This window comes from Mytilus edulis, chromosome 9 (genome assembly GCF_963676685.1).
Source record: "Mytilus edulis chromosome 9, xbMytEdul2.2, whole genome shotgun sequence".
Classification (NCBI taxonomy): domain Eukaryota; kingdom Metazoa; phylum Mollusca; class Bivalvia; order Mytilida; family Mytilidae; genus Mytilus; species Mytilus edulis.
In genome coordinates this window covers 86,783,800-86,808,236 of record NC_092352.1, presented here as the reverse complement: position 1 = coordinate 86,808,236, position 24,437 = coordinate 86,783,800, and the positions used below count along the sequence as shown (strand labels likewise).

The window sequence follows — 24,437 nt, the reverse complement described above, 5'->3', positions numbered from 1 at the left end:
TTCAAATGCATTGATCGTCCAAAAAAAAAGGGGGGGTTCCAACCCCCAGAAACCCTCCCCCTGGATCCGCCACTGGTAAGAACTTAAAAAGAAAAAAATTGAAGGAAGATATAATCAACAAATGTATGAAAACTTGGTTAAACAATTATTTTTGAAACACAATAATAATGTCTTTATGTCTGATCTCCTAATTACTCTCATAAAAATTCTTATACATGTAGTAACAATGGTAGTATTGGATAGTAATGGGAAGTTGTGAATTATTAAAGAGGGATTATCTTATAAATTTCATCATCTCTGGTCAGAATGACAAAATGTGAACAGAATGCAATTATGTTAATACATGAAAACAGATCAAGGCTTTATAGGAATTGGAAAAGGCACAGTACGTCAAAACCTATAGTATTAAAGAGCAAGTTCTACTTATTTTTCTTCTACTGGTTTCTCCTTGACAAAAGAAACCAACTCAACATTAATGTGCAGTTAAACTGAGTAAATACCTGTATAATATTTCAATTCCATAATCATCTTGACAACCATGATATAGAGATTTATATCACTGACTGTTCTGGACTGGTTTCCTTTTTATTGTGACCTACAAAAACACAGAAGTAATAGTCTTCTTATACTAAATTTCAACACAGATATATGTATGCACGTTCTGGAGTTTAGTATGACATCTATTTTCACTGAGCTAGTACCCATTTTTATTGAGGGGTCAGCCGAGGCCCATCTGAGGTTGAGGGATGCTCTCGCACCATTAAAGAACTATTGGTGGCCTTTGGTTGTTATCTGTTCTTTGGTTGTGTTGTTGGTTCATTGACATATTCCTCATTTCCATTCTCAATTAATTCTATGTATATACTATGATAATTTTCTTACACAATTATCGTACCTATGCTATAACATTTTCAGATACATAATGAAAGGGACAGAGAAACTAGTTTAACCTTGGCATAAAATGTGCTAGTTTTCTTATCTTGTATTCAATGTAAGAAGAATGTGTCTGGAGATACAAATACCCATACTCAAGCAATGCAATTTTCCAAGTTAAAAAAGGGGATAACTCTAGAATGGTAAATCACTCACTACCAAAATAAGAACTTAGTTTGAGTGTTGATCTTTTAAGCATGGCGTGTGTATCAGTTTCATAAAATAAAATTATTTGGAGGGTTGCAGAAACATTAATGGGACAAAGGAAAAGATAGAGGGAATGATAAACAGACACAAAGTCAGAAAGAAGGATTCCAGGACAGATGGTCAAGGGTAACACTTAAAAAACTCCTCCTATAAAAAAATATCTACACATTTGTTAACTTTTTTAATAATAATATCATGACAATCAAGATGTGTAAAATACAATTTCTTATTTAAAAGTGTTGCAAAGAAATAGTACAAAATCTGCAAAAGTTTTTTTAAAGTAAAGAAAACATAATACCAATTGAAATCTGAGAAATAAATAATCTCCCTAACAATGAGGTATGTCTTCTTCTTCTTCTTCTTCTTCTTCTTTAAGTTTTCCAGTTTTCCATCTGAATAAAGATGATTAATAACTGGTGCATACGTGGCCTATTTATAAAAATTAAGTTATATTTACAAACAGTGCAAAGAACAGATGTAGTGATTAAAACTATGTACATGAGAGGAAGTTTTTTAAATAATAGTGGAGAGAACAGCATATGTTAGCTGATCTCTGAAAGAGTCGACTGTCTGTGTATTTACTACTGTGGTTGGTAAAAGATTCCATTGAGTTATTGTGTATGGGAAGAATGAAAATCTGTACGAGTCTTTTGATGTATAAATATGTCTGAAGGTGTGAGAATGATGTTTTCTGGTTCTTGAGTCTGATGGAATGAGAATTGTGCTAGATGGTATAGCAACAAGTTGATGTGTGATCTTGTACATCATAACCAGTCGTGCACGCAGTCTGCGTTGTGTCAAAATAGGCCAGTTTAGTGTGTTCAGCATGTTTGATACACTACTAGTATTATGATACCTGTTGCAGGCATACCGAGCAGCTCGCATTTGGACCATCTCTATCTTTGAAATAGATTCTGAAGTGTGGGGGTCCCAAACTGAGCAAGAGTATTCGAGTTTGGGACGGACAAGTGCTTGGTATGCCTGGCTCTTGATGTTTTGGTTTGATGTTTTCAGATTTCTTCGAAGGAAGCCGAGAGTTTTGTTGGCCTTTGATATATTGTCATCTATGTGTTTGTCCCATTTAAGGTTTGATTGTAATGTGATGCCTAAGTACTTAGCAGATGTAACAGATTCTAGTATATGATTGTGGAGAGTGTAATTATGTTTTAAAGGTTGACGTTTAGTTGTTACAGAGAGAACATTACACTTGTCTGGGTGGAAGGCCATCAGCCAGTCCTCTTCCCATTTCAATGTTAATACTGGTTAATCTTCAGGATTATGTACCCTTTTGTTATTTCAATGCTAAACATATGGAAATTTTATACAAAATGCACAGTCTTTCCCTTTGAACTCTAGATCTTATTTTTGACAACTATGTACAGTACCTAATAGATAGATGACTGCATGCAAAGGTAGCAATGATACCTAGAAAAAAGTTTTCCACTGTCCCAGGTTAGGTGAAGGTTGGGATCTGGCTAACATGTTTAACCCTGCCACATTATGTATGTGCCTGTCCCAAGTCAGAAGTGTTGTCGTTTGTTTATGTGTTACATATTTGTTTTTTGTTCATTCTATATAAATAAATTAGGCCGTTAGTTTTCTCGTTTGAATTGTTTTACAATGTCATTTCAGGGCCTTTCATAGCTGACTATGTGGTATGGGCTTTGCTCATTGTTGAAGGCCGTACAGTGACCTATAGTTGTTAATTTCTGTGTCATTTTGGTCTCTTGTGGAGAGTTGTCTCATTGGCAATCATACCACATCTTCTTTTTTTCTATTTAAATAAGGATTTTTGTTAAAACAAAACAAAAAATAGACCTATTTGATTAAATTGAGAATTGAAATGGGGAATGTGTCAACCCGACCATAGAGCAGACAACAGCAGAAGGTCACCAACAGGTCTTCAATGCATAAGAAATTTCCGCACCCTGAGGCGTCCTTCAGCTCACCCCTAAACAAATATATATACTAGTTCAGTGATAATGAACGCCATACTAAACTCCAAATTGTACACAAGAAACTAAAATTTAAAAATAATACAAGACTAACAAAGGCCAGAGGCTCCTGACTTGGGACTTCTCAACCCTCCCCCTATACCTCTAGCCAATGTAAAAAAGTAAACATATAACAATACACACATTAAAATTCAGTTCAAAAGAAGTACGAGTCCTATTTAATTACCCATTTCAGGGTATAAAATTTTTTTTTTTTTATAGGCTTTAGTATTTAGCCCAAGGCTTTTTGGATTGAAAATGTTTTTACGGTTCATGTGGACCCTTTGGCTAAAATGTCTGCATTTTCACCGCAAAATTTACCCCGAGTACAGACAAACCTGGGGTCAATTTCACATAAATACTTATATCAAATTGCATGCGTTCTGAACCTTATAAAACTGAACATTGGCCAAGACCAAACAAAGTCTTAAGTCCCGGAGAAGTTCGGTTTAAACAGGTTTCACTGTATTTATAATTTACAAATTTTTATTCCCCCTTTTGAAACAGCACGCCAATTTCTCACCTTCATGACTTTGTCCTCATGCTAAAGCATTAAATATGAGGAAACTTCTAGCAAATGAAACAATTTTATATAGTCTTTACCCTAAATATATACAACCAAAACAAACAAAAAATAACTTTTGACTTTTGACAGTTAGACAGTTTATTGATTTACTTACAATTTTTCATATGAAAAGAAGCAGGTCATTTTGGTTTCTTTTTCTTTTGTTCTTGAATGCCTTCATCTGTCTTCTTAAATATTAGTTTGTCTCATGCTTTTTTATAAAAACTTTACGACTGGCATCTGTCAATAATATCAAAGAACAAATATGATTGGTTGGATGTAAATTTCAAGATCACCTGACTTTCAACTTTTAACCTCCTCAGACATGCTTTGCAGGCAATATACATGCTCATAAAGTTCTAGGCTATTTTTGGCTGAAAGATGTAAATTTCAGCATGAACTTTTAAAATTAACAAACACCTGTCTCTCTCTTTGTTCTAAATGTTGGACATCCAATTTATTAATTCAATTGTACTTTTAGCCTTTTATTCCATTTCAGGTATAAAATAAATTGTGCCAATATAAAGAAGAAAAATTAAAATAAGTTTGATTTGATAGGATTTTTTTTCTTTTTCATTATGACACTAAAAAGATGCAACATGAGGGCAAGGGTTGCTTTATTTATTTATATTGTGTATGTACACATATATATGTACATAGAATTATTGGCTCTCATACATTTTAGGAATATGTTTTCTCTTGTGTGTGCTTTTTTTTATCTATATTTATTTTCACTTTGTCAAAAATCTCTGACCATGACAATAAAATTTGGAATGAATTTGTTCAGAAAACTGTCGATCTAGTTCCTTGAAGACTCATTTATTTTCAAATTTTTACTCTGCCAAATGTTTTTTTTTAATAATTCTACAGTACTGTCCTCTTTTTAAATGTCAACTGTTTTGATGAAATATTGAAAAGCATGGACAGGTTATTTCAACACAGTATGAAATGCACAATTTCACATTGACAACTTTAAAAAGTGGAAAGAGGGGCAACTCTAGTATAACCAATGGTTCAAATCATAAAAAAAAACATGATGCCATGAATCTTTTGACTTTATGATGTCATATGATGATAATGTTAGATGTATTTTTGACATCCAGGGAGGCGCAGCAGCAATAATTAAAATTTACCTATCAAGACGTCTCAAATATTTGAAGATCTTTCTTTGAATGTACCAGATTTGGGCAAAGTAAAGGCTAAAGTATTAAATTATTCAAATGTTTTAATAATTCATACCCTATCTTCCTTATATCCTATAATAATGGATCAGATATGTTAGACATAGACACAAACGTCACAAAGAGTTATCATTTTCATACATTTAGGCTCGCATTTGGGCTCCTCTTCGAAAATTGATATGTCTTCCATGCTTTCAGAAATTGTTCAAAAGGGGAGAGGAACGAATGTTTAATGTTTTTACCTCCAATTTGTCCATTCCATACAAATCCTTGTTCAAAACTGTTCATCGCCCCGTGGACTGGTTCGGCATTTACAGAGCTCTACCCTAAGTGTTTTATTCAAAGATTACTAGTGCAGTACATATAGAGTTGCAGATATAAGAGGGGGCTGATGGGTTATATCTATTCTTCGTGATCGGCGCATTTTCGCTATCGTGATCCGTTTTTCTACAGATTTATTTTTCGTGATTCGTGATGAAACCATTGTTCGTGAATCGTTTTCATTGGAATTTTATGTTCGTTCTTCGTGATTGAGACATATTTTTCGTTCTCGTGATTTTTTTTTCATTACGGAAATAAAGAGTTCCATTGAGTTGTCTTTCTTGGCTTAAAAAGTTGAAGTGGCGCGATAGTTTTAAAAGTGTAATTAGGTCATTTATTAGTGCAAGCTATGGCAGCCCCCATGGCTGAGAGCCACAGCAATAACATTGTCGAGGTTGTGATATTTTATGTAGATCCAACCTGTTTTGGACAGGAAAATAAATTTATTGGAGGAAAAGAGAGAAAGAGGGTCAGTGTTAAAAAAACGGGAGTGAACGTTTTCAGAACTTTTTGTTCAATTTTAAAAGAACAGACCGGACTTGTGGAGGAAGCTCTCCAAAGAGGTTTGGGCAAAGAAGTGGAAGTGAAAATAAGTAGATTGGAGAAGACCAAAGAAGGTGTCAAAACATACGGCATTTCCACGCAGGCGACATGGGAGTTGGAGCTTCCCGAAATAGAAAAAGGGTGTAGTTTACAAGGTATTAAAAATTGTCACTGCTATAATAATGTATGTATTTATTTATAAGGTCGATTCAGCCCTTAGTCCATCCGCCGGCCCCAGTTGATCCGACCCCACTGTTTATCTGACCCTCCCACATCTATGAATATCTATATTAAATATGTAAATATATGTTATATGCCATATATATATCCCGGGGGGGGCTACTTCCTATAATTTTAGTGGTATGAGTGTGCCGCAAAACGGGGTCCCTTTTTCATGCCCTGCTGGTTAGAACGGGGTCCCTTTTTCATGCCCTGCTGGTTAGAACGGGGTCTGTTTTTCATGACCTGCTGGTTAGAACGGGGTCTGTTTTTCATGCCCTGCTGGTTAGAACGGGGTCTGTTTTTCATGACCTGCTGGTTAGAACCAGGTCTGTTTTTTAACATAACAGTCCAGAACAGGTTCACATATTCCTGACACGTATTTTAGCTAGTTAGAAAAGGCACAGGAATCTGAAATTTTATCCCTTAAACGTGAAAAATGGGTGTGAGAATTTTTCAATAAAATTTCAAGATTCCTGTGGAAAAATTCATTATCTGAGCCTGTGTAGAACAGGTTATACATTTTTACTGAGGGGGTCTAGAACAGGGTATACATTTTCTGAGCATGTCTAGAACAGGGTATGTTTTTCAACTTTTTTCTGTTAGAACAGGGTATAATTTTGCAAGTGCTTTCGGCACAGTTATACCCAAAATGATTGTCAGTACCCCCCTCCCCCCCCCCCCCCCGGTATATATATATATATACTTGAGTCATGCTCGTAAACGGCCCTTTCTGAGATTAAAACAAAAATCCTATTTTTGTGTGTGTTGAAACCCAGTTACCACTGCCACTGGCACAACAAAGTGCACACTCTAGAGATTAAGATATGGTACAATGGGCGTGTGAACTATAATTATATTTTGGACATTTTTTTTTTAATATATTGTTTCATTGAAAATTTTGATATTACGATTTTGTAGCACAATGAGAAGGAATTTAGTTTTTTTTTTAATGAACATTATACAATTTCTTGTGTTTGAAATACGTGAAGTTGGTCGTTAAAAGTAATTGTATTTTTTTAATCTCCCCAAATAATTTTAAGCCGCCCGTTTCTCGATTAATAATTGATAATATTTATGTTAACTACACAGACAGACAACTTAATGGGCCAGATGGAACCATATCATCGAAAACTTTGAAGTCCGTAGACATGATCCATAGTGAACTGAGTTATTTGCAAAGTCAAATAACGTCAATTAATTCGTCAATTCCCATTAACATGTTGTCTTGTCTCACTGTATGCGTTGAAAACTTACATGCTCTTGGACATTTCAAATGCCAATTACCAACTATGTTAGAACATGCCCGGAACTTAAGCAATACGGTGTATGAGGGAATAAAAAGGAGTGTCCTGTGGGCTGCCTACTACTTTACGCATCCCTCCTCTTATTACCCTATTCCTGAAAATGACATGCCATTGTCGTCCCTGAGTGCTATGGAGCACTTGAAACCAAAAGCCCTGCTATCAAAGGACCAGGAACGAGAAATGCGTGAGTGGGCCCAGGACTTCGGAAAGTGTGTTCGGCAAAGATCAGTACGACAGCAAACGACAATGTACAACACTGGCACATTACCACTTAATATGTACAAAAATGCAACTTACAGTACCACAAGTGAAAAAATCACATTCCCTTCAATAGCTGAAGAAGGTAACACGGACTATGATCAAGTTTCTGAATATGATTCAGAATCAGATGTGGACTACACTGAAGAAACGGACAATGTTATTGACACCCCAGAATGTCTTAGTTTTCTTCAAGGGACAACCAGCAGGAGTGGGAGAACAATCAGGCTCAGCAGTAAATTTTATTGACAAAATAAATATATATACTTTATAATCTCTTAGTTTAGCCTCAAGATAAAACACAGATGTGGTTCCGTGGTATTTACGCCAGTAAAACATTTCTATGAAATATTATTATTATACAATAAAAGAAGTCAGAATGTGACTGTTTTTAACGATTTAATTTAGAACCTGGGAGAATTCAACATGTAAACAAGTAATGAGCAAGTAATGTATTTGATTGTAGCTTAAGGAGGCTCGAGGGTATAAAAATTTCAGGAAAAAATCAAACATTTGTTTTTCATTACAAATTTTATTTATTTCCTTTTGTAGTTGTTACTTTATCATATGGTACAAAAATCATTCAAAACGATCAATTCGTGTTGTCCCCTGATGACTTTTAAAATGTATACATCATTGAAAAAGTTCCAAATTATCTCCCTTTGGTGGAAAAAAGCCATTTTTTGGCTCTAAGATTGAAATATCTTTTTCAAATCATCGGTGACCTATCTTTTTTAATATAATTTCCATATAAGCTGTACTTAAACTAAATTATTGTAAAATTTTAGCGATTTCTGTAATAAATTTCTTTATTTTATTTCGATATTACCTTTATTTCTCCTATTACTTCAATAGAAAAAAAAACACCTTTACCAAAATGTATGCTTCTTTCGAAGACAGATTGTGAGCGCAAATGAACGGTGACCCCACTTTTTTATTTTATTTTTCTATTAACTATAAGATAAAGTTCATTTATAGAAAAATATAGAGAAATCCTATATAAATGATTTAGACCCGCGAACCTCCTTAATTGCACCAAACAACCAGCTTCTGAATCTCTATTATCGAGATTGATTGGTGATACTCTTTTTATATTTTCGTGATCCGTGATCATGGAAATTTATTTTCTGTGACTCGTGATTGACAAAAAAATCAACTCGTGAATCGTGATGAAACCCCCCCCATCAGGCCCCTCATATAACAACCAGATCATAGAGCTCTGTAAATTCATGATGAATCAATTCAAGTGCGGACCGCGCAACATTGAAGTCAGCACTGGTCTTTCTATCTCCAGCGCTGTCGGACTTAAACATCTCCAATATAGGACTCGAGGAATTGTATATTTAGATATAAAGGACTGCAGATATACCGTGAGCGCTTTACTTCGCATCTCTCTCAATAGCTGGGCCTTTGTATAACTTCAGTGCTTGTCTTTTGGTGTGTATCATGGTATTTCTCTGTTAGAACCAGAGACATATAAATACATATCTCTGTTAGAACTGAACAAATATTGAATGATTAAAATCGGAGTGTTTTGCCCAACAAAAACACCAGAAATAAAACGTGTACAAAATGCAAATAAATTTACTCCGTGACGGCAAATGAGCCACACAAAACACCGTGAAAATCAATAATTTGTCAGAGGAAAATCCCTTGGTTTGAACTTAGGAAGGTAAGTACACCCTGTTCCACATGTGCCATCCGTTGTGCATGGTGCTCGTATATGTACCATAGCGAATAAAACCGCTGAGGACATGATTGTTGACAGGTTTTAAAATATATGATACAGACTCTTTGAGTAGGTCATACATCTGCTGTCCAGTGACTACAGCTTCATGTGGGTACTTTTTTGTATCAATTTAAAGAGTTATTTGTAACTTGATTTGTCAGCGCCATGATTTGTTGGCAGAACAGATTCATTCCAGTCTAGGTGATATAAATCGGTACTCCTCATGTTCTCTATTTTTCGCTGCGAACTTGAAATTAACATTTTTTTGCATTGCAGTAATGCATACGTAATCGGGCGGTTTTCGAATTTTGATGAAATTTTGTATAATGACTAGGTTTACGGAACTAGTTCAACTGCGTCTGAATTTCGAAAATGATAATGTAGTATTTATATAATTCCATAGATACGATCAACTGAAATCTTATGAAAGGGGTCTATATATAAAATCCAACTACGGGATTTGCAAATCCGGCTTGCTAAAACCAATCGGTATGGAATATCTTCTAATCGAGAACTTTTACAGAAAATAAATATTCATTTTGGTAGTCAGGATCTTTCTTAATTTGATTAACGAGAATGTAATTTTCTAGCCAGCATACTAGTATCTACTTTTAACGCGCATTGGAAAATAACATTTAATGATATAAAAATTCCACGAATCTGATTTTTCATCTATTAAAGTTAAGACAAAATATAATTTTTGTACCAGTGTGAAGCCAATCCTTACCTCCTGTAAAAAAAAAAAGACAAGAAAACGAACACTAGTCTTTACTTATTGTTGAAGGTTGTACGGTGACCTATAGTTGTTAAATTTCTGTGTCATTTGGTCTCTTTTGGAGAGTTGTCTCATTGGCAATCTTGCCAGCAGTAAAACCCACGATTAAGGATTAACAATAACTGTGTAGGATGTATAAATACACAGCCACGCCAGTACGGTCGAACTGATTGGCAGCGTTAAATCCTATGCCTCGTGTAAGGAGAGTGACACGCCTATTTCACGACGAAGAAGTATTTAAAAAAAACCTTACAGTAGATAAACATCTATTGGGCACGTATTGATTTGTACTCGTCCTGAAAATGCACACGACTTTTTTCATGACAGGGCGTTAAGCAAAGAACCTGAATAGTCTGTAGAGGTGCTGTTTCAATGCAAATCAAATTTATTTTCTGTCAATGTCTAACACGAATTCTTTTTTACAGTTGCAGTCGAAAGTTGTGCTCTTCATTCTGATCGACACAGCTAGATAAACATCTATTGGACACGTGTTGATTTGTACTCGTCCTGAAAATGCACACGACTTTTTTAGTGACAGGGCGTTAAGCAAAGAACCTGAATAGTCTGTAGGGGTGTTGTTTCAATGCAAATCAAATTTATTTTCTGTCAATGTCTAACACGAATTCTTTTTTACAGTTGCAGTCGAAAGTTGTGCTCTTCATTCTGATCGACACAGCTAGATAAACATCTATTGGACACGTGTTGATTTGTACTCGTCCTGAAAATGCACACGACTTTTTTAGTGACAGGGCGTTAAGCAAAGAACCTGAATAGTCTGTAGGGGTGTTGTTTCAATGCAAATCAAATTTATTTTCTGTCAATGTCTAACACGAATTCTTTTTTACAGTTGCAGTCGAAAGTTGTGCTCTTCATTCTGATCGACACAGCTAGATAAACATCTATTGGACACGTGTTGATTTGTACTCGTCCTGAAAATCCACGACTTTTTTAATGACAGGGCGTTAAGCAAAGAACCTGAATTGATTGATAAAATCAGAAAAATAAAATCGACTTATTCCATTTTTACTCTTTTACGACGCTTGTTTTGTCTCAACTTTCAATCGTTTACAACAGTGGTGAGGCATTGTATACAAAACCTCAAATCGTATGCCTAGCTTCAAATAAGGACCAAGCTATGCCACTAGGTGCGTAGGCTGGTGGTCTTGGAGGATATTAATCAATAGATTTTGAAATTTAAAGTTTATATTAAGTGTCAGCTACTCGGGCAATATTGTTTTTTGATGAACTTTGCTATGTTTCTTTTAATGTTTCTGATAGTGGTATAAAGCTTCGAACTTATAAAGAGTTTATATTGACTAACATTTCTATTTTTGAGAACTTGAGCGTTTCCAATGAATGTAAATCTAGAACAGCTGTTCCAACTCACACACACTCCAAGGGTGAGTGGCGAATAGCAATATGGTCACTTGGTCTTCTTCCGACTCGCAGAAAAACGCTTGCCAAAGTCGGGCGTCTGTTTGGCTGTGCGGGATGTATCAAGTAACTTAGTTTACAGCAACATGTAAAGAGAATGTCAAAAGTTCTTTCCCTTTCCAATTTACCCTCATTTTCCAGTGGCAGTCCATATTTCCCCGACCATCATCCCGGATGGACTCTATTATTACAAGACCTATACTTATTGTATTTATTGTTAACTTCTGCTCAACCTGAAAATGAATGAGATATTTCGGCCACTGGACGTTAGGCAACCAACGGTCAACCAATATATATGTGGTGGTGTTTAACGACCTTGACTGGCTATACAGCCCTCGCACGGTCGGCTCGGTGCCCGAAGGCGATTGGTGAGCGTTTGAATAATTTCTGTCGTGGGTCAGGAACAAGTAGTAAGGACGCCGAATGGAGGCCGCCATCTTGGTTTTGGTGAGTAGATTTTGGTTTGTTTACTATTTTGGATTTTACTTCTTCACAACGGCTGCTTTCAGGGCCAGTTTGGTCAGCTTGGCAGCCCGCTAGCCTCGATGATGGAGTACTGTTAGATGATCTCGGACGTAGTTCTAAAGATGACAGGAAGCGTTATCAGGACCAAAGCCGTGAGGCAGTGAAATGAAGGTCGTATCACCCAACAGCCTAGGATACAGCCTTCGGACGTTAATCGGCATAACACTCCCCATAATACAATGGTTTTGGAGTGCATGTTAACGCAGGTACGCCAACTACTACGTTTATCTGTACGTCATGGATTGGTTTCTGTCATCTTAAGTAGTAAGTCGTTGATATCCAACTGTAAACCCTCATCGAAGATAGCGGGTAAAGGAGAGCTGGCCCAGCACGTCCGTTCAGTTGTAATGACTGAGACGTGAATGGATTGATGGGTCAACCAATCAACCCAACACATACCATTTATAGGTGGATTAGTCAACCAATCAACCCAACACATACCATTTATAGGTGGATTATTAAGAAAAAAAACAACGGTCTAAACATAAAATATTTATTCAATCTCGTCACACTATAACGCAAAAATATAAGGAATAACTTTCCAGTATACATATATATATATATAATATCATATTTATAAATAATATCAACAAATACAATCTCTGAATCAAGACTTAGAGCTCATGTCTGACCTAGACCTTGTCCGACTGACAAACAGGAAATCAAAAGCATCTTTTTCCAGGACTGCATATATATATAAAACAGTATTTTGATACATCGCTTATATAAATATAACTTGTGATTGTCGCGTAAAAATGGCAACTACTTTTTTTTAAAGGTAAATCCTTGCTTTTGAAAGCGACTATTTGCACAAAAAAGTAAAAATAAAACAAAACAAAGATAAAATAAATAATAAAGGTTAGTTTTGCAAGTTATTCTAACAAAATGTATATTTTTGCTGAAAAAATAAATCCGGTTTGAAGAGGATATAATAGAGATATAAACTGCTTTTTTTGTGGTAATTTCACCCCTTTTTCACTAATTTTTTCATGTGACTTTTTTTTTTTTTTTTACATCAAAACAGTGTGTTATCACATAAACATGAATTTACTACAATATCGGTTAGGTTATTTAAATATAAAATCGTCAATTTACAACAACAAAAAAATGATAAACAAATAAAAAAAAAACCAGATCAACATTGACGAGACATGCAAAATGTGTGACTTAGTTAATATGATGAATGAGGTGCCTCAGTTTAGCGCTCATTGAAAGAAACTACTGCATAACACTAAATCATAACTAATTTACTCTACTAATCAAGAACTGGCTGCAAACTACTACTTTCCATCGCTAGTATACAAATTTTAGGAATGGTGCATCACATTTAGTCCAGATGATGAGTGTTTTATAATCTCCTCCTCTTATAATAACCTGGATAGGTATGGCTGCAAAAATGCTCCTATTCAGTCTGATTCTGAAAAAGAGAAAAACATCTTAAATATTGGACCAGTTTTTAACTTTTCTGTTGAATTAGAGTTATCTTTCTTTAATTATTCCATAATGATCGCCTGTCGAAAAAATATCATTTACATATTTTAGTTCTGCTTGGTGAAATTTTGACCCGTATTTTCTCTTCAGAAATGACATGACAGTTAGACAATTTAAGTCTGTGAAAACTGTGAAGAATTAAAATATTTCTCTAATTAAATTCGATTGTGAGAAACAAATTAGAAAACCATTAATTTTTTTTCGAATCATATTTAATTTCAGTACAGAAATACATTAAAATCAAAGATAGAAAAGACGCATTCTTTCATTTTCACAAAACTGTTCATAACCAACATAAACAGAAGAAAAGAACATGATTCACAACTGAGAGAAATAAAACAAAAAAGACTATAAAACAGAGTAACGTAAATAAACGAGGGACAATTACAACTTGAAACAAACAGAACTAAAATATGCAGAACAAAATGTGAAAAACAACAGAAATGATCAAATAGAATAAATTTTTAGTAGTGGTGCGAGTATTAGTGATGGAATACGAACAACAGCTTTAGAGCTCTGGTTCCAGCTACCAAATCCGAGTGGTTATAAATGTTGTATCGCAAACTCGATGGTTGTTTTCTAAACGATAAATTTAAAATCGGAATAATCAGTTTTCGTACATTAAGACAATTCTGTAATTTTAACATAGCTGTAAGTATTCCCTCGGTTTTGGTAGCCGACTGATCACACTACCTCTCAGTCTGGCGTAGACGGCCCTCTCAAACCAACCGAGGCCAAACATAGAAAATTCTGTGTAGACGAACATGACACCATATGAAGGACAGAGGAATGTAAATAAAAACGAAACAACTTCGAAATATAAGGAAATGACGATATCATTGTGGCTCAATCAGACATTCCTGTAGAATACATGAAGTCAGACATTGTCATCAATTTCATTTGTCCAGCTTCACTGGCAGGTCCATCTGTAAAAAGCAATTAACGACCATCTCAAGTCCATCCATAATATTTACTATAACAGCGTGCAAAGAGTGACCAAGAGTAAAATATCACAATTGTTTGTACAATTAAACCAATAGTGAACAATTTTGACCAGAACCTGTATTGTTTGCTCAAAGTTTATTTCTTCTTTAAGAATTGAGCCAAAAGTTGAAAAGATGAGCGGACCGGTTTGTTTCAAAATATCTGAATAATGCACAGATATATGCTAAATAATGCACAGATATACGAAAATAAATTCTTCTATTTTTCTGTAGATGTTTGTAGAACATACATATAAATGCTAACATTTTCATACAACCAGATTAATACAAATCCTTTGTACATCCATTTAGCAACTTTTTTCTTCTGCTATGTATGACATCTGATAATACACTGCCATACCACAATCCCCTCCCTAATGTATGACATCGATTAACGCATTGCCTTACCGCTATCCCCCCATTGTTGACATCTGAACACACTCTTCCCTATCGCTATCCCCTCCCCCATCTATGACACCGAAACCCATTGCCGTTTCGCAACCTCCATCAAAACAAAACGAAACAAAAATATTAAATATGTCATTCAATAATAAGGGACAACTGAATCACACAGAGACAAAACACAACAGAAAATTTCGACACGTTTTTACCTTTTGCACGTTTAACAATGAGTGTTGGGGCAACATTAGTGCAGTATCCAAACCCGCCCTCTTCTTGCAAGTCATTATTATTCAAATGATGATTACCTTGTGGTGCTTCTGAATAATTTAATGATTGTTGTAATATTTTAAATGATCTAGACTGTACATTAGGGTTAGTGTATCCCTTATACATCGAGGGTTCCTCGTCAACTTCAGAACGTTGTTTTGGTGCTGGTTTAGTATGTGCTCCTCTATGCTGACCTACATCTATGGCATCTCTGAAATCAAAAGAATGAAATAAAAACATATATTATATGTCATTTTACTGTCTATATTTAGTTATATTTTATATCTCACTATTAGGCGTACCTCTCTTTTTGTTACCTCAGGCTTCAGCTTTTGAAAAAGCTAACCCAAATAAACAGGTTATCTTTACAGAAATAAGCACCTGTGTCTGTTATCCTGGCTTTGTAAAACAAAATTTCCCAAATTGATTGATAATATAAACTAGAGGCTCTCAAGAGGCTATGTCGCTCACTTGTATTTACTGATGCTTTGGAAATCATGTAAATATAAAAATAGAAGATGTGGTAGAATTGCAAATGAGACAACTCTCCACAAGATACCATATGACATAAAAATTACGGCCTTCAACAATGAACAAAGCCTTAACCGCATAGTCAGCATGTAAAATCATTTCAATGGCCCCGAAATGAAAAAATTTAAAACAAGAAAACTAACGGCTTATTTGTGACAAATTCATGTTTTTCATGAGATTTAAAACTATGCATACCGAGTACATGTTGTTTACGTCTTCAAAACGATCAAAGCTACCTCAAACTGAAATTTAGACAATAACGCAATAAAAGAGCTAGACCATTGAAATTCGTCATATTGTATAAACAATTTAAAAACACACGTTTCTTTAGATTGAGTCAGGCGGTGATTACAATTTTTAATAATAGGGATAATTGCAACCCTTATTTATTCGGCGAACAGAACGAGACAAATTTTTTTCGGGTTTCTTTTATGCTAATTACCCGATGGCGATGTTTTCCTTTATAGTAGAAGATGAACACCTACTGTATCCTTTCACAAACCTGCCACTGAATTTTGATGATTTGTTTTCTTCATAAAACTTTTGTCTTGGATAGAAGGTACACAATAAACAATCAGCCATGCATAATTATTTTAAATAAGGAGTATATACCTCCAGCAAGACTCACAATTTATGACAATGCTTTTTATCTCGAAATAATGGATATTTTTTTTTTATCAAATTCGACCTGCAGTTTTAGAGGAGAATGTCCTTGGATTTAAAAGATAATTAGTGGGTGTCAATGTCGCCATACTAACCTATAATTGCTTATATCATCCGATAAGCAAACATATTGGCGACTGTTTCAACACGAAAATGAGGCCAAGGCCCAAGTTGGGTACGATAAATCTTCCAGACAAACCGTACACAAAATATAGCTGACCATATCACTATAGTAAATGAGAAATGACCTTACCATGGAACACGACATTGACCAATGAACCATAAAAATGAGGTTAATGTCAGATGATCTCTTCGTGTCGGACACACATACAGCAAAAGATAAATACATTCAATAGTAAACATTAAATCAAGAATAGCCTAAACCATATTTTGTCAGCTTTCTTTTTAGGGAAAAAAACGCATTATAAATGTTTATTACAAAGGGACAACTGAAAAAACAGTTTGAAATGTAGTAGTAAAATTAGCTGAAACTAGTTGTTCTAGTAATCTCATTCATATTCAAAGTGAGACGCAAAGACTTGTTTAGAAGTTATAGATTGGCTAATACTTGTCACATGTCTAATTCTCCTCAACTGTTATTTGCTGTAACACGATGTTAATTATGTAGCGTCAGACAGCCTTCACATAACTTCATTGATATACATGGTAAAAAGGAAAGTTATACCAGAACAGTAATTAGTTTATTATATAATTACTCTGCTGGAATTACATCTTATTATTCTACATTTAGTCTACATGGTCTAAGAGATGTAGTATTATGTCATCCTGAATTAATAACACAAGTGCGTTTACTTCGTTTGCATTTGTATTGTACATCTACTGTTTTAACGAATTCCTGTATGTTTTGTTTTATTCTGTTTAACTCAGTGGACTGAGAAGATTAATTTGAGTCACAAAAATCCGAATTAAACAAAATGGTGTCATTTTTAACAGTTATGGTTCCAGCACGACAATGCATGTAAAGCACATTAGTTTATATTCCTGAGAGTCTAGCTTCCGACAGCATTTAACTAGTTTGTCGAGTACAGAGTACCAAGAAATCTACATTCCTTTCAAAAATAAAGTCATAAGTCATCACACGCAAGTTGATAGGTGGGTGCTGCCTTTAGTAAGCCGACTGCAATAAAATGCACGTCTAGCAATGGAGGAGGAGGTGCATGCATTCATGGTCTTATTTGACCTATACAATGAAGTACATGTTTTAAACAATGTTTCATCATCCGGTCTTACAATTTCGGTGTGTATTCATGTTCTGGAACCTGTGAATGATTTTGGAAGATTATATGTTAATTTTCCTCTTTGTCGTGTATTTTCTTTGGGTACAAATGTAGCTGCCTCATTGTGCATATTTCACAAGTCCCTGTATATTTAATTCTACGACACCATAACTAAGCTTGCCTTCTGAGCTTCTTGTTTTCGCTTGTTGTCAACACTTTTTTCGTAAGTCTTTTTTTCACTTGTTATTCAATTGGCGCTAGTTTCATGTACGTGATCTAACTAAATGTAAAGTATAACCATACCTTTGCACCACAAAATCTAGTTCATTTCCACTTCTGATAATTTCCATTTTAGCTTGTTCATGGTCTAGATACGTTGCTGGTACATTATTTATTTTGAGAATTCCGTCCCCTGGTCGTAAGCCACTCCGGTCTCCTACGCCATTACGTGATAGCTGAAATTTGATAAAAATAATTATATGAAAAGCTTTCTATTAAGTTTTATGACCTATCTTATCGTTTTGAATAATTTGATAGTTGTTTGCTCAATGTTCAGCGGCAAATATCAAACACATGTTAATGACGAAGCAATTAATTAATACGCTAAACCAATTGGTTTGACCGACAGAATGCCTGAAAATGAGAACATATCAGGATGGGGTCACCTGATAGTTTGCTTCTTTTTTTTTTTTACAGAAACACGGAGGTGTTTTTGAAATGATTTTTATCCATTTAAACGCACCTCGCTCTATTATAAGCGTTACAACCGACTGTGGTTGTGTCCTATACAAACAAACGGTGTAAGCACCAATATAACCCCATGCCGACGATCGAAGGCTTTATACCCAGGATACCACATATAACTCTACCCTAAAACTAAAGGACTATAATTGCACTTCTATGATCGGCCCAAACAACTTTGTTAAATGATTAGTGTAACTGTGTTATTACATGTGTTCCTGAATGATTTGAGGAATCAAGTTCAAGAGCAATGAATAACGAAGTTCGTTGACATCAAAATTGACGTCAAAAACTTTAGGATCAAATATCTCTTTTGTGGGGCACTTCATTAAGAGAATGTATCATTATTAAATAATTTCCTACATACGTAAATATAAATGTGACAAAACCGAGTTCGTCCATCCTAGAGTTAAGTACCTTGACATTTATGTATCAACATAATAGGTTGTTATATAGCACTACAAATAATAGGATAACCTGTGGCATGACAACTTGAAAGTTCAAACGTAATAATCCGAGGTGAATTTATTTAGTTCATTTTTTTCTCTCTCGTATAAAGTAAAAAATATTGAAACTGACAGTTTGAGGCAATTATATATCTAAGTTATCGACAAGTAGCGTTTTTTTTCATTATATTTGTCTCATGGTAGTACCAATATTTAGTTTTACTAATCTATGTACATTTGGCAGTAAAAGTCTTCTGCACTCATCAAAGTGACATTATATTGTACAGCTGGTACATCTTTTTAATACATCACAATTACGAGAGAACTAAGGATAGGGATACACATTTAAGTATCTTTGCAAAATGTCATGAATGTATATTTTGTGTATTTTACATACTTATTATATTGAAATATTCATCAATTATAAATAAGCAAAATAAAAGTATTATATGGATACCTCAATTTGCGCCTTACGTAGAAACAGAAACGGAAAAATACGACTTCATGTCTCTATTTTATAGCGATGAAAAGCCTTCCTCTTTTACCATGTTTACAGAATCCTTGTGCACGAGTTTATCTGTAACATTACAGGGTATTACGATAAAGATAATGTATTTAGTAAATCAAAAGATGATAATCATTGCCAGTTGTAAAGAGCATGCATTTGACCTTAATGGAGGTCATATTCCACCTCCACTTCAGAATCTTCTGATGAGATTTACAGATAGAGAAATTAATGCTGGCACTGATCTGTTATCATTCTCTCAAAGTACCTATCTAATAATCTTAGTTATAATACAAACTACCTGTTTGTGATACCTGTAACCACATGTAAATCGTTATTGATCATATATTTATAGACAATTTGGCAAGATGCAACTTTAACATAAACCATTTTACCGAATATTTGAACATTGCTACAGACAGTAGCTACTAGCATATTAAAGGTTTCAAAAGACCAAACGCTGCATGTTGTATATTAGATATTAATACCAGGTTCTTCTTTGGTGAACATATAATATGTGATTTGAATGAAAAATAAGACGAAACCCAACTCTTTTGCAATATAAAAGCATACGGTATTCAAGTATTTAGATAACATAGATTATCCGACCAACCAGTCATTGCCTAAACGTATGTTGTTTGTTGCGAGGTTCATAGAACTTCAGAAAGTGAACTCATTAACTGCTTTATAGCTATCAACAACTGTTATATACTAATCAACACGGCACTTTGTAATAAATAACATTATGTTGCCAAATATTGCAATTTTCTGCGTCTATTTTTATTTTATTGTTTGAAATAAACGGAACTTCAGGGTATGACAGTACATTTCATATTAGATCTGTTAAAAAGTGTGTGCGTGTGTGGGTTTGGGTCTTTTGTGGGGAGGGTTTTTCATAGCAATATGCCCGATTAATATTGATTCGTAATAATAGTAATCAAAGCTGATGATTAGAAAGAGCATTGATTGATACATGTGTAAATGATCATAAACAATTGGGCTATAATCAGATAATCATTCAATAACAAGACTGATCAATACGTAATAAAATCTCCTCATGGGGGGCTATGATTTAGTCACGTTAGACCCCTATACGTGATATACTTCACATGTTACTGTCTATTTCCGACATCTTATAAGTATAATAACTTTACATTCATAATCCACCACTCGATTTCTTAATTACTAAAAACACTTCATGTATATGACAATTGTTGCTTCACAGAAAGACAACTATTTTCCTAACTACTTCGAGAAAATAGGAAAAACCTGTTCAAAGCATCTGTGGTGTTGATCTATCCTTTTACACATACTACGATAAAAGTGGTTATATGCTCAATAAAACCGCATAAAACAAACAATCATAACTTATTTGAAGTCGTGTAAGACGTCAACGACTTCTAATTTTTACTCCCTTTTTTCAGCATAACTACTTCACTAACTCCCACTCGATGTTTTCCATAAGTTAAATTCTTAGATCTTATGGACATTTTCTGAAGACATTTGAGCGTTTTTATGAAAATCATAAGTCAACGGAAAGCCCCTACATGTATTTTGCTATCTTCTTTCTGTTTAATGTTTTCAGATAAATATTGTTTTTTTTTATTAAAAAAATTGACCTGTTTTCCCATCTTCTTTCTAAGTGTATTATTTTCAGTTACTGGCTCTTCTGTCAAGTACTGTTTCAAACACTTTACCCTATTAGTTGATAAAATGAATGTAAAATATTTGTTGATTTGACAATGGAAGTGTCCCCCCCCCAAACCCCCCCCCCAAAAAAAAATAATAATAACAAGAGATGTTTCCATAAACAGTTGGACACATACGTTAAAACGTTTTGTTATGTACTTATAAAACACAGACAAGGTTAATCTTATTGACATTTCAGTACTAAATATTCAATTTACAGTATTAAATATTTAACTTTACTGTAAAATTACAAAAAATTACAGCAATTTGTTATCATTAAGTAGCAGTTACAGTTATCCACATAATACATGTTGCTACTGATTGCTATCTGTTCCAGAATATTCATCATAATAAAACATCATTGTTGTTTTAATACATCTGGCAGTGCTTTTTTCGCAATATCATCAACAGAAAACTTGGCACACAGTAAACTGGCAATCAGCAGAAACTAACTATCAGAAAACTAATTGTTAACGACCATTCAACTTTCCTGTAATTACTTTATAGGCAGAGAAAATGTGACATGTCAAGAGAATTGGGAGAAAGACAGAAAGAATTCTCAGTATTTTGTACATATATGACCTTGTAAAAAAGTTTATTTGTATATCAGCGGAATTTTAAGGCCCAAAGCAGTTTAATATTAAACGAAACATTTTCACAACTGCGTAATTAGAGAAACTACAAGGGCACAGTGGATGCTTTGAGTCCTTGCGTCGGTCCACAATTTTTAATCCGCTCAATTCTTCGCAAACCATTGCCTGGATTTCAGTGAACTTTTCAGACAATTGTTAGTAGCTAATGACATGACGAATCTCTTATTTTTCAGAATAATTTTAAGTCTACCAATAGCATTAATCAACTATACATGTTGATGCGTTCTTCTTCTTCTTTTTCTAATTTTAGTCTAACAAACCTTCATGCAGTTATGTTCATTATTCGCAAATTTACGACCCAGAGCATTGTTATGCGAATATCAAAAGGTCAAAAACTAGGCAAGCGATGATTTGGGGCTTTATGACTATAAAATGAGCACACGAAGTATATTCTTTTGTGCTGGACATTGGCTGCCTTTTTTTATTTTTAGTTGTTTGGTAGCAGTCTTTAAATTCGTGCGTTCATATCAATAATATATTTTACAGTTTCAGGAAGAATAGAAAAGTTATTGTACCAAAGTTTCAATGCGATTTATGTATATCTGGTGAATTTTTTGTCTAGATGCATTTTATTGGTCACAAAAAGAGGGAGAGGTCACCCCGTGTCAGCATATATGAATTAAATAACCTGTTCTATGTCAAACGCATAATAATTTCATGTTCAATGTTAAATATGTACATGTTAAATGTCCCAGCAGCCTAATTGGCTTGTTAAGTTGAACAGTATGAGATATGGTCTTTTGTCACGAATGTATGATCAGCATGAATAATGAGGGCCTATGGTCCTTGTGTCAGATATCCCTATAGGTATATTTCTGTTTACAACAACATCTTAAACAAACTACTAAATGATGAAAGATCTTTTGATAACGAATGAAAGAAAATAATCTGTAGTTTTTACATTTAAGTTTTTCTTAATTTATTTTCGTTGTAATGTCTTACTCTACATGAGAAAGAGAGAAAAGATAGGAAATAATTATTGAACAAGGTTTACTTAGTAATGCTATGGACCCGATGTGGAATGTATATCTCTGCATTTAAATGTATAAAAGCATTTTGTTAATGTACATTTGATCTCATAGTTGTACAAATAAGACATTATTTAAGAGGGTCAGATATTTATCACGTCGTCAAAATTGAAATTCTATCGCTATTCATTTCTACTGTTCTTTGAGTTGCTTTAATACTTCATGAGATTTAATTTCAAGTGTTATTAACCAAATATTCATATGTATCACCGATGTATTCATACAACTCAGGAATGCAAATAATTACAAGTAAAAGTCTCTGATTTCAAAGATAAACAAAATAAACATTAATGTCAACCCTTCGGTTACATGTAATATAATTATGAATATTATATTTTGAAATTACATTTATACGATGATTTTTTTAATAAATATTGATGTATCAAACACACAACTTTGACACATTCCCCATTTCCATTCTCATGCAATTTCAACTTTAATGATTTATAAAAATATGGTCGAGTAATGTTGGGAGTTAGAGATTGGAAATAATGATGAGAGGTTGAACTTAAAATATATATAAATGTATGGTCGCGTTAAGTTGGAAGCTAGCGATTGGAAAATAAGGGGGAGAGGTTATTTGGCTTCAAACTAAGAGATTATACATTTACTTAGAAAATGCAATTTGACAAAACCACTGTAAAACGGTTACCATTGCTTTAATAAATGTTACTTTAATAAAACATATTTTAGAAATATAATGTGCGAAAATGTCTGTTCAGAATATTTTTTTCTCTCTGTAAAATGTAGATTTAATTTAATACCTCCTCCTACACAAATCTCCATCTGTATTTACAAGATAAGATACTATTGTAATCAAATGTATGCTGCATCACTGCAACCTTCACATATATGTTAAGTGCAAATAATCATTAAACTTACTTTCTGAATATATAATATAGATCCTTGATCTCTTCCTCCATTCATACGAAATCCCCACTGTACAGAAGGATCCTTTCTCCTTAGTTGGACGAAGACGGGTTGGTCCTCGGACATTTTAAAAACTTTCACAAAATCAACTTTAGTTCGTCTGCTACTTTTTGTCGAAAAGTGGGTCAATTACACCAAATGAAGATCCCGGATGTGCGTACTTAGTTTAGAGTGATGGAGAGAATATGATATGATTACTTCTCCATCCCTCGCTCGCATCTTTCCTGCATTATCGGGCACGTGTGGTAATGAATAATAAACAATCATATCGATATTTATAAGGCTGTATTTTATAGGAACATTGTTTTTTTTTCTCAAGAAGAATATGTTTTGCAACTTTCATAAAAAATAACTAACTGGTAAATTTAAAGCAGTTTTCCCAATATAATTTATTTTGATACTAATGTGTTTAAAAAAATATTGTACTGATTATGCCCAAATATATTTAGTGGATTCTCAAATGGAAATTAAACAATTTCAATAATTATAATTTTCAATTTTCAATAGAATCTAAAAAAATAAAAAATAAAATAAAGACCAATGTCCAGTGCACTGCATTACAAGAGACGTAAAATTTAAATATTAAAGATTAAAACATATTGATATGATAGAAACATCCTTAGAAGTTGTTTTTAAGTGCTTGAGCTGCTTGTGTATTATTCTAGTCTTATTTTGAATCTAAATAATAAAACAACATTTGTTTATATTAAAAAAATAATAATTTTAATATTAAGTAAAGTGAAATGTTCAGCTTAAACATACCATGCAGAAAAGACTCCATTTAGGGAAAAAATTATGTGTCTGTGTAACTTCTGTATACTTATCTTTTATTTATTTTTAAAGTTTGAAAGTCAATAGGACGACGTACGTATTTGCATA

General features: G+C 33.9%; 3 protein-coding genes across 5 annotated transcripts in view; all 3 read right to left on the bottom strand.

Moving 5' to 3' along the window:
- The window catches only part of LOC139489300 (high-affinity choline transporter 1-like), a 57,514-nt gene extending 52,427 nt beyond the window's left edge, over window positions 1-5,087 (bottom strand). Inside the window, exons 1-3 of the mRNA XM_071275580.1 lie at window positions 5,022-5,087; window positions 3,815-3,939; window positions 501-595 (exon numbers count right to left, since the gene is read on the bottom strand). The gene's annotated coding sequence lies outside the window, so the exon portion shown is untranslated. The remainder of the gene's footprint in view (window positions 1-500; window positions 596-3,814; window positions 3,940-5,021) is intronic.
- On the bottom strand, window positions 1,654-2,367 carry LOC139490239 (uncharacterized). The gene has a single exon (XM_071277089.1). The coding sequence runs from the start codon at window positions 2,365-2,367 to the stop codon at window positions 1,654-1,656; it is 714 nt and encodes a 237-aa protein (XP_071133190.1).
- Window positions 5,088-12,470: 7,383 nt separating the features above from the next.
- On the bottom strand, window positions 12,471-24,341 carry LOC139489298 (PDZ and LIM domain protein 7-like). 3 transcript variants are annotated; one of them, XR_011656178.1, is made up of 5 exons: window positions 23,511-23,723; window positions 17,870-18,021; window positions 15,173-15,345; window positions 14,176-14,408; window positions 12,471-13,408 (listed from the first exon to the last, which is right to left on the bottom strand). XR_011656178.1 is itself a non-coding variant. In XM_071275578.1 (4 exons), exons 1-4 carry the CDS (start codon window positions 23,622-23,624, stop codon window positions 13,398-13,400), a joined length of 450 nt encoding a protein of 149 aa, XP_071131679.1. In that variant the 5' UTR covers window positions 23,625-24,341; the 3' UTR covers window positions 12,471-13,397. The 3 variants fall into 3 exon arrangements, 2 of the variants coding, with proteins under 2 accessions (XP_071131679.1, XP_071131677.1); XM_071275578.1 differs by lacking the exon at window positions 14,176-14,408 and having other exon boundaries at window positions 23,511-24,341; XM_071275576.1 differs by lacking the exon at window positions 14,176-14,408 and having other exon boundaries at window positions 13,265-13,408; window positions 15,077-15,345; window positions 23,511-23,724.
- Window positions 24,342-24,437: the final 96 nt, after the last annotated feature.

What these genes read in the sequence shown, in the direction of transcription:
- LOC139490239 (XM_071277089.1), bottom strand. Translation starts at nt 2,367, where the DNA reads ATGGCCTTCCACCCAGACAAGTGTAATGTTCTCTCTGTAACAACTAAA.
- LOC139489298 (XM_071275576.1), bottom strand. Translation starts at nt 23,624, where the DNA reads ATGTCCGAGGACCAACCCGTCTTCGTCCAACTAAGGAGAAAGGATCCT. An exon ending in CTATATTATATATTCAGAAA is followed by an intron (nt 18,022 to 23,510) that starts GTAAGTTTAATG and finishes ATCAAATTTCAG; the next exon opens with CTATCACGTAATGGCGTAGG. An exon ending in CTAGATTTTGTGGTGCAAAG is followed by an intron (nt 15,346 to 17,869) that starts GTATGGTTATAC and finishes TTTTGATTTCAG; the next exon opens with AGATGCCATAGATGTAGGTC.